The 10,879-nt window shown below is 38.2% G+C and overlaps 1 protein-coding gene and 1 pseudogene across 1 annotated transcript; one reads left to right on the top strand and one right to left on the bottom strand.

The window, feature by feature from the left end:
* The first annotated feature begins 1,471 nt into the window (after positions 1–1,471).
* LOC116212077 lies at positions 1,472–4,193 on the top strand (annotated as a pseudogene).
* Positions 4,194–7,012: 2,819 nt separating this feature from the next.
* On the bottom strand, positions 7,013–9,942 carry LOC116212542 (transcription factor bHLH121-like). Its single transcript, XM_031547206.1, has 5 exons — positions 9,631–9,942; positions 9,034–9,155; positions 8,165–8,292; positions 7,624–8,082; positions 7,013–7,489 (listed from the first exon to the last, which is right to left on the bottom strand). The coding sequence occupies exons 1-5, from the start codon at positions 9,720–9,722 to the stop codon at positions 7,334–7,336; spliced, it is 957 nt and encodes a 318-aa protein (XP_031403066.1). The 5' UTR covers positions 9,723–9,942; the 3' UTR covers positions 7,013–7,333.
* Between the last annotated feature and the right edge of the window lie 937 nt (positions 9,943–10,879).

The following is a 10,879-nucleotide window of genomic DNA, read 5'->3' as shown; positions in this document are numbered from 1 at the left end:
CTTTTTCCTTGAACTAGAAAGATAGCTTTCTCCATAAATTGAATAATTTTTTTATATGTAAATTTCATTGCATGTTCACCTACACAAACTACGGACCTTTAACCATCTATATACAATCATAAAAGCCGAATCAATTCATCGAATGATGCCAAATAGAATATAGGTGACCCGAGATTAAATGATTTTTAGAGTTTCCATTAATCATGACAGACAAGTGGAGTGCTATTATTTGGTAAAATTACTTTGAACTTCAAAGGTTTTTTCGGTTATAAAAGTCATATATAATTGTTAAAAAAAAGAAATTTACCGGTTGTTGTGGTATTATATGCTTTTAGAATGAAAAAAAAAAGGCATACCCCATGAATCACGCGAAACTCACTTTTCTTTTGTAGTCATGAGAAAAATAACAAACTTGAACAAAATAAGATTGATATGAAATAAAATTTAATCAAATATATGGTTGCAAATGTGAAAAATTTAAACTAATCCTTGTGGATAAATTTTAGCCACAATCAGAATCTTATGTTACTTATACGACCGATTCAATAGTGGTCACATCTGCTTTATTAGGATATTTATCAAATTTAGCCTGTGCATAGCACGGGGCCTTGCGGAATTTAAGACAAACTCTCTCCCAAATGAAGGCGAAATTTGCGGAATTCCAAGTTACATGTATCTTTTTTTTTTTTTTTTTTTTTTTTGAGAAACGCGTACGTAACATTCTTTTTCTTTTTGTCTTCTTGGTTGGACGCGTAACATTCATTGTATTTCTTTTCCAGCAACGCGTAACTTTGACTATTCTGCAATGATAATGTTTTTTTGACATGTGTAAGCACACGTGGAATTAATATTGTACATTCAAAAAAGTGTAATTTAGGAATAGTTCACATGGGATGAACGACGAATCAAATTTTCCAACTTACCAAAAGTAAATTGAGTGGGAAATTGTAGGCTAATAATCTAAATTGTAATTAATTTCTTCTCAAGAAGACACTCGATATTCTGATCATAAGCTTTGTTTTGCAGGAGACTTGGGAGGAAACAACCGCATATAGTTGAACACTGGGATAAGTTGTATTCTATGAGAAGACTGTCGAAGCCATCAAAGTGAAGCAGCCTGCATATGTATTGTTGGGGATAGGATTTCGGGCTCCCACCCGATACAGCTTGTAAGGTCCAAGGATCCCAACGAGGTCTAACGAGGCCCAATCCGATCTTTCACGAGACAGACCCAGTCCTCCCTGCGAGGCCCACTTGCAAGGCCCACGAGCAAAGGCCTGTCAACGAGAGTTATTATAAAGAATTTTGTATAACGACAAGATACACTCCCTAATATATCGAATGTGAGATATGGAAATACAATGAATATCTTGTCGTGTTGGTAAAGTAATCCATCTCTAAACCTTCCATAAATACATGCACTTTACATGTTTTAGGATTGATCAACAATTTGTTACTTTTTCCCATATTCATGACTCACACTGACTTGAGTGTCATAGAAGGAAATCAAGCACCACCTCCGATCTCCCCTTGTGCAGGTGTTCGAGGTCGAATGTGGCCTGTACATCCAGTTTCTTTATCAACGAGGCGCAAGTGCATCACTCGTGGTTTGAACCCGAAGTTTCTGGTCCTAACAATGGCGCCGTCTATGGGAAGCGGCACATAAGGGTAGTGCTTTTCCCTATTTTACATCCAAGAGCTTAGCAAGATGGTTTTCACTCGGAGTCAGGCTAGTTCCGCACGCATTCCAGCAGTCCACTGCTAATTCAGGTACTCCTAGTAAATTTATTGTTGAATTTACTTTACAGAGCATCAAATGCAACAATGCAGAAGCCCTGCTATAAAAACTTCAGTTTCAGTTCGAAGGTTACAAGATTCTTGTGACATCGAGAGAGGAGTTTCGGTGACTCAAGTGCACGTATAACCTGACAGGACTGAACAGTGTAGACGCAATGAAGCTCTTCCTTCTGGAAAAGGTATCCCAGAAATTATGATTAAACTGAATAGCATCGAATAATGGATTTATCATTCATAGATGAAGTCTTAAATTCTATAGTGCTTACATGAGTTTGGACTTAACTTTCAACTCAAAAACTCGAGTTGATAAATTGTGAAATCTAATCCTATATAAACCATTATATTTTCTTTTATACTTCCGATGTGAGATTAACTTTTCCCAATTGACTTTTATATTCCTAACATAAAGTGCATATTAGAAGCTGGAGTCTGTCATCACGTCACTGAAATTTATCCGAATTACAGTCAGCGTGTGTGATCATAGGAAAATGCTGATGGTGATAGTCTTTATTATCCTTCCGTTTACTTCATAAACCCCCCTTTACTATGTCTGAATCATTTTTCAAAGCATTGATTATCATTTTCATTGTTACATGAGGAATATATATCCAGGTACATCAAATGACTTTTCATCTGTTCAGTTTTCCATGAAACAGACGGACTAGGATCACTATATAATTTTTCATCAAAAGGTGTTTAAATTTGAAAATTTCTGATCAGTGGATTTGGTTCACAGATGGTGAAATGCTGTAATGGCCTGCCTTTGGCCCTTAAGGTGTTGGGAAGATCAATGTACAGACAGCCGCTACCTCTGTGGATGGAGAAAGTCCGGAAACTTTTGAGTGGCGTCACCACATTCGATTCTGAGTTAGGTATTCCCAGCTGTCCCGTGATGAGCTTGGATATACTGGATGATGAGGATCCGGTCAAGAAGTGTTTCCTAGAGCTTGGCTCTTTCCGTGAGGACCAGAAAATTCCCGTGAACACGCTACTTGATATGTGGGAGGAATTATACGACCTTAATGGAGACGGTGTAAGTGCCATGGCCAATATTGACAGCCTATGCGAACTAAATCTCGCCAGGTTTACTCCCTTAAGGTAAATGACACTTTATACTCATTGCTGGAATTCTTAATTAAGTTTTTGGCGCTTGACTATATATCCTAATGAGATTATTACTCAATCTTTCACTAGGCGAAAGGCAAATGAGGTTGATAACAGGTTTGGCGGGCAATTTGTTCCGCAACATGGTCTTCTAAGAGACCTAGCTATCTACAGGGGCATGCATGAAGCAGTCGATCTCACCGAAAGACTTATTGTGAGCATCTTTGATGGTAACTTCCTGGACTGGTGGAAGGAGCACAAGCTCCATCCTGCTAGAGCTCAGCTTCTATCGATCACTACAGGTCTCTCCGTCTCTCTCCTTGACTCACCGTGAATTCATATGAAAGTTAGCTTTTCCCTTTTTCCTTGGATAGGTGAAAGTTTAAGGTATCAAATGAAGGATTAATGCTACATTTTTATTGTATAATTATCTTTGCAGATGAGACATTCTCAGCTGATTGGCTCAACCTGGAAGCCTCTGTGACTGACGTACTGGTCTTGAATTTCCTGTCAGAGAATTATATGTTGCTCGGCTTTATAAGGTTCTTGTCGCAGCAAACCATGGCTTCGTCCCAGCTTCATTAACCAACTTCAACCATACCGCTTCCCTGTCCTTTCTGAAGAGGATCACACTAAAGCATGTTTCAGTCCCTTGCTTCGGAAAATTGTCCAAACTACCACCCAATCTTCAGAAGGTATCACTCGTGACATGTAAGATAGAACAGGCAGTTACAAATCATGACTCGAGCCTCATGCACTTGCTACCAAATCTAGCTGAGATTAATATTGATTACTGCGATATGGCGGAACTTCCTGAAGTCATGTGCAGTCTGCTTCTTCTTCAAAAGCTCAGCATCACCAGTTGCCATAATCTCTCTTCATTTCCCGGATCAATCGGCGGACTATGCCATTGCGAACTCTAAGACTTAGTTCCTGCACAAAATTAGTAAGGTTGCCCGACTCAATTCAGATCCTTGAGAACTTGATGCGTGCTCAATATTTCCTATTGTTTGAGCATTGTTGAATTGCCGGATCAAATCAGTCATTTGCACAACCTGCAAACGCTGTACAAGATAAAGCGTTCACGTCTGCGGAGGCTGCCTGAATCGATGTTGAATCTCGAGCAGTTGAAGGAGGTCATCTGTGATGAAGAAACGGCGAATCTATGGAGACCCTTCAACAATGGACCGAGGCTACGTATAGTAAAGGAAGACTCAGCTGCAGTTGGTTACAAAATTAGTATCTCTGATTTTGTAAATTTTCATTTCTTTGGTAGGCATGGAAATAAATAAGTATCTAGACAATCATTCTTTTGTACAGTCAAGGGTTTGATGTAAAATTTATCGACAAATACCTAGATAATTTGGGTATTGTCGATGATTTTTGCATCGATAAGCTAATAAACTCGAATATTTTTTCAGTCTATCCAGGGCATTGCAACCATTCTTTCTCTACTATATAAACCGAAGGAAGATCCATCTCATGTGATTGCAAATTCTACGACTGTTGTTGATTGTGGTATTTGTCAAACCAAATCATCGGCAATGGCATCTCAGTTGAGACTGCTCCAAACAAGCGCTAACCCCAATATGTGAATGCAAATGCTATTAGGTAATCACTTCTATTAACGCATCGACAGACAAAACGGGCTAGGAGTCGATGAATCTTGGTGGGCTCTTTCACGAGCTATAATAATTAATAAACAGAGTGGCTTAAGTCAGAGGATAAACAACGTATAATTAGATAGAGTTAAATGCATTTTGCTACCTAACCTATGCAGTGAGTTTTAGTTTGTCCCCTAATCTTCAAATTTTTGCAAAGTACCCACCGACCTTATTTGAAAATAAGCAGGATGCCCCCTTAATCAAATTCCGATCAAAATTCCGGCCGGAAGATGCACACGTCACTCACATGTCATATTAAGTATGGTAAAATCGTTACTTGATTACCTACAACTATAAGAAAACGAAAAGAACAATTGAATTTGGGAATTAGGGCACAATCCTCCTCCACCTGATGCCTTCTCATATCCTTGCAGATTGAGGAATGTCAAATCGGAAAAGAAAAGAAATAATCCATTCTTTTTCTTTTTATCTCTATTAAAAAGAAAAATTAAAAATCTCATAAATTACTTCAGCTATGGACTCCACCATTCTGACAAATATATGATGTGATCAGCATATTGGAATTAAATTTTGCATTGCGAGAGCAATATTTTTTACTATACTGCAAATACTCGTAGACAATGGAGTGTTTACACCTAAGGATAATTTACTTGACCAAATAAAAATTTAGCTGCAAATGGTTGATCTCACACTTGGAGGGTTTTTGCTCCTTTTTAGCAACAATACCTCTGACTGTCATAGGCGTGGAACCAAAATTTATTGTTCCTCACTCTGCAAGGATATGAGAAGGTAGCAGGCGAAGGAAGATCATGCCCTAATTTCAAATTTCAATTGCTTTTTTCATTTTCTTTTAATTGTAGGTAATCAATTAACAATTTTACCATTTTAAAAATTACATGGGAGTGTCATGTGTCATCTTTTACTGGAATTTTGAATGGAAATTGGTTGAGGGGACACTTTGCATATTTTCAAATAAGGTCGGTGGGTACTTCGCAAAAAGTTAAAGGTTATGGAGTAAATCTAAACTCACCTCATAAGTTGGGGGGCAACGTGCACTTAACTCAATTAGATATTCACGGTTTGCTAAATACTCTTAAAATTTATCATAATAATCCCCTAACCGCTCACAATAATATAGATTATGATTTAATGCATAGAAGGGCTTCTTATGTTAAACAGTATAAGGGGGATAATTACAACACACCTTGTAATAGGATTTAGCATTTATGAAGTATACCAATAGCATTTCTGAACGATACTAATAGGGGATTAGGGGAAAATGCGTCTCTACCATTAATGCCATCCTCCGATCGCTCCGAATATGACGGTATTAATTATTGGCCCTTGGAGTTTCTGATACTTACAAAAGTGCCATTATCTCTGTTCTTTGGAGGAATTCAGAGGATTCTTTCGCCAGAAAATACAGCAGAGTGAAACTTAAAAGCCCCCACTTTGGTGCGGGTCTAATTTTTTGCTTAATTTTTTTTTAAATCATTAAAGTTTTTGTTTATGTCAAATAACATTACGAGGTTTCATAATAATAATAATTATTATAATTATTATTTCAAATCAATTCAATTCTTCAATTTTTTTTTCAAAATTAAATTTGATTTTGGGCTGAAATTTAAAAAATGAAAATTATAACTATAAGGTTGAACTCTAAACTAAACGCATCCTTTTATAGAATTTTAAGAAATTTATGATATAGTTTCCTATAGATATAGGGCTTTTCACTATTAATAGGCGCAATATTTTATATAGGTGTTCTTGAAATACTACCCATCACCGAATAGTTATCTCATAAGATTGCAAATATTTAGAGTTCGTTTGAGAGCGTCGTAGAATGTTTCATAATCACTTTTTTCTTATAATCTTAAACAGATTTGGTGTTTAGTGAGAATTTTTGAAACCATGGTTTAGGACGAAATTGCGATTGAAAATGTGATTTTCTTAAACAGTTAATAAGTACTTATACTTCTGCTTATTATTATTTTGTTTTAAGTGTTAACAATTGCCTTTCTTACTTTCAGCAGTTTTAAATTAGTTTGTTCCGAACACTCTAACTCATTTTGAAATTAGTACTTATTTTTCAACAATTTTGTTTCAGTACTTCTCCATCAATAACACCACTCTCAAACCAAGCCTTAATTGGACAAATATATGACTTAGTGGTGAATATAATCTATTATCGTACTAAACTATACGAAACATTTTTTCTAGTTGTATATAGTAGTGTGACATTATATTTGATTTCTTTATATTATCACGTACAGAATTTTCAAAAGAGAAATATTTTCAGGACATATAGAGGGCAATCTTTTCATACTCATAAAAGTATGAAAATATGTATGATATATGTTAACATTGGATTTTATCCGCCTATAGAAATTATAATTTACTCGTACAGTTGCCCAGTTCTAGATGACGAACTTGACAGTACGGCGTATACCCAGTTATTGAGTCGGAAAACTCCATTGTTAATGTGGTTTCCATCAAGAACACCAGCAAAATCTTGTGTCTTCCTCATTCATACTGATGTAAAAGGATTCCTTGATACCCAGTGGATCACAATTGTTGACTGATGGAGGTCAATGTCGATTATGATGAGTCATGAGATCTGTACAAATCAGTACTTGGGACTACTCCGGTGTAAAGAATTACAGCCGTTGCAAGACAGAAATCTCTCTCGATGAAGTTCAGCCAGCAACGGCAAAACTCCGGACGGTCCTGCCACATAGAGTACTGGAGAATCCATTGAGAGGCAGTGCTCTTCAGTGATGATTTGGGCGAAAGCGAGCTCAGCTCTGTTACTTGCTAGGTCTTGGGATGTCACCAACACTAGTGGAGGAGCTATCTTGAAGAGCTTGAGATGAAGAAAACCTGCTCGATGAGCTCCCATCGGTGACAACAGTCTTGTCCTTTCTCCGTGTCTGCTTCCCCTTCCTCTCATCTGATCCGAGGTCCTGTACAAAATCAACCAATCAAACCATCAGAAGCACATCGCCGTGTAATTACCAACGGTATCTTGGCCTGCTAGGTTTCAGAACACAGGGATACTGTTTTTTGAATTCTCCACAAATGGACAGAGGCAATTTACCTGCTGTGTTGATGATGATCCAGGCATCTTTAGTTCGAGTTCTGTCGCAACATCATTTAAATCATCGGTCCTGTCAGGATTGCTTCCCCTATGATGTTCTGAGGACTTGCTTTTAGAATCTAGCTTGCTCGAAACATGGGAAGAGGAGGCATAATGAACCGAGTGTGGTTCTACTGTAGGATGTGCAGGGGCAGGATATGGTATATATGTAGAACATGGGGCTGGATTCTGATTACCAAAGAATGGAAAAGGTTGAAGGGATGGATGAATAGGTATTGGACCCTGATGAACTGGGAGTGGAACTGGGTACGGGTAGGTGGGGGCCATAACAAGGGAAGGATCGATAGTGGCCCATGGGTACGTTACCCTAACTCTCTGCTGGTACTGGGTATTTAGATTCTCGATGTCAGTTTTTAAGGACACCTTTTCTTCTCTGAGCTCATTCTTCTCCTGCATCAGCTGCGCACATAAGAAACAATGGATTTAGTTAAGCAAAGGATGTACCCTACAATGAGAGGACAGTACATCAACAGAATGTCACCTCTCGAGATTCTTCGGAAAGAGCTGCATACTCAGCCTTTAGTTTGGTCACTTCGGCAGTTAAATCCCGAAGGACCTGAATAGTGTCAGTGAGAATGGTAGCCTTGTCGTTCTTGGGCCTGTCAGGGTCTGTAGATCATATCGGGAGGGAACATTATCAATGGTTAGAACCAGAGCAATTCTGGAATAAATTAAACTCACAACAATCGCTATCTGAAAAGGAAGAAAACTGTAAGCAAAATCAACTTCTGGTCCCAAATAAGTACATCCACCAGAGTCTTAATCTTAAGATGTGTTGCCGGTATAGAAGATACTTAAGGATGCAAACACCTTCACATGCATGCCCAGTATCAGATTCAGCAGAATAAAGATAGATTGAATCTGACATATTGGAAAAGATATCACTAAAGACTTTATGACAAATATCTTGGTTACACGGCCTAGGAATACCAATGCCCTCTAGGACACACATTACTGTCATCTCTACATGAAGAATCTCATGGAAAACCTGTCTGCACTTAGATTCTACTATCAACCTTAGTGGTCAAACCAATATTTAGACTGCAAATAAAAACCTTCATTTTTTGGGAATACTCCTACCACAAAAGGCATCTTTGGTTCCGTTGACCCCAGCACTTGGTCTAAGCTAAGGTAGTGTCACTACGCTACCTCAATGTAAGCCTTTGCATCCACTTTAACCGAGTGAGAAGCAACATAAAATTGCAAGACCCATGTTTTAACCAATAATACATCAACATGAAAACTGTGTTTCCAACATCAAACCAGAAATGCTACCTTATTAATAAAGAGAGATTGAAGATGTACATTGCAAAAAGCGTGAACTGAAGAGGGCGAAATTTAATTATATACCTAATGCGTTTCCCAATTCAAGGAAGTGCTCATTCAGCCGATCCCTCCGCAACTTTTCACGGTCGGCCTTCTGAACTTTCCTCGCAGCGATAGGATCTTTCACTTCCACAGCTGGCCCTTGCCTGTGACAAGAACAGCATCAAGAAAGCATATCAAAATACCATTTTGCCTCAATACTCAGACCAATATTCCAAATACCATCCATCTCGAAACCGAAAGAAGATCCCTAAAAATCTATCTTCTAAAATACGATAATCCCATAATTGAATTTATCTTCTGAACACTCCACGAATAACCATCTTCTCCAAAAGAGGAGCTTTTGCCTCAAACTTATGAACACGACCAGGAAATACAGTCAAGGAATCTACGCAAATGAAAATCGCCCACACAACACAATATCTACACGAGCCTCAGTCATGCATAAGAAATCGATGTCCGATAAACACGAGAAAACTGAAAATTCTGTCTTGCTGGAGCAGGACAGAGGCCACTGTTCATTATTCCAACAGTAGCTCGTCGATTCCGCCAAAACGAAACCACGAACGCTCCAAAATTGAAACGGTTAAAAGGGTACCAAATTGGGTGTTGGAAGCAAACCTGGGCTGTTCGGCCTGGGAGTTGTGCAGGCGAGTGGGCTGAGGTTGATGCGAAGAAGTCGACGGTCCCAAATCCGTCTTCCACTGGTCCATTCCTCCCCCGCCTCCGGCTCAGATTGATCGGCCGAGCGAGCAGGCTATCACTAAACCTGACTCCCTTTCCTAGGGTTGCTTTCCACTGGGTTTTCGCAGGGACAAAACTTCGCTGACGAGAGGAGCAGAGGAGAAGAGAAGAGTGGAGAGAGGGGAAGGCGACAGAGAGAGAGAGAGAGAGAGGGGCAGGGTAACTTGTGCTCTCCACGAGCCGCGAATATCAGCTCAGATTGTCAATTTCATTCCTAGTAGTAGTAGTAGTAAACTATTTTCTTTTGTTCTTTTCCTTTTTTGCCCCTTGGCCTTAGCGCGTGTCATGCACTCGTAATTATGCACTAATTTCTGTATATATATTTATTATTATTGCGGAAATTCTTCAGCCCAGTCACTGCACTCTTAGAGCTATTTTGGCTTTTGTGGGAGTCCAGTTCATTTGTGCCATACTAATTTCTGTATAAAACTTAACGCTTGCAAGTTGATACCCGCGCGATGCGTTCTATCTCTTTATCGGTCATTGTATCACAAAAATAGATAACTAATGCATATGACTATATACAAATGAATATGGACAGAAAAATGACGTTAAAATTATATTTCTTTTACTGAATGTACATAATAAGCATATAATCGGAGTTAATGAATTAGAAATCATGATAATAAAAAATAAATATGTAATATATATAGGCAGGTATATATGAGGATTGAGCGATTTTACGTAAAGGTTACAATATACAAAGGTTACAATATACAAGCAAAACCACATTGATCAATAGACAAAAATGACGTATAAAATAGACTTTCGTGTCTCCTATTTATAGGATAAATTAACACTTAAACATATCACATATCTTGAGAAATATTTTCAATTATATAGAAAACTGTAATTAAAGTTTAGATAATATCATAATACGTTGAATATATTGCCAATGACATGTAATTAAAGTTTATTTAACCGAAATTGAAAGGATTTAACTTAATTGATGCAACCACGTCTACTCTTGTTGGCTTTCATATCTATAATCTATAACCTATAATTAAAACGGGTCCCTTCGGGACTTATGGAGCGGTGTTATCAGAACCGGAAGGAACATGGGTTCATGGTTTTACGGGTCCAACTAGGGGTTCGATGGATCGAACCGCATGTTTAATTAAAATAT

This window comes from Punica granatum, chromosome 6 (genome assembly GCF_007655135.1).
Source record: "Punica granatum isolate Tunisia-2019 chromosome 6, ASM765513v2, whole genome shotgun sequence".
In the NCBI taxonomy this organism is placed as follows: domain Eukaryota; kingdom Viridiplantae; phylum Streptophyta; class Magnoliopsida; order Myrtales; family Lythraceae; genus Punica; species Punica granatum.
Note: the sequence above shows the minus strand (reverse complement) of the source record. Positions and strands in the feature narration are given on the sequence as shown.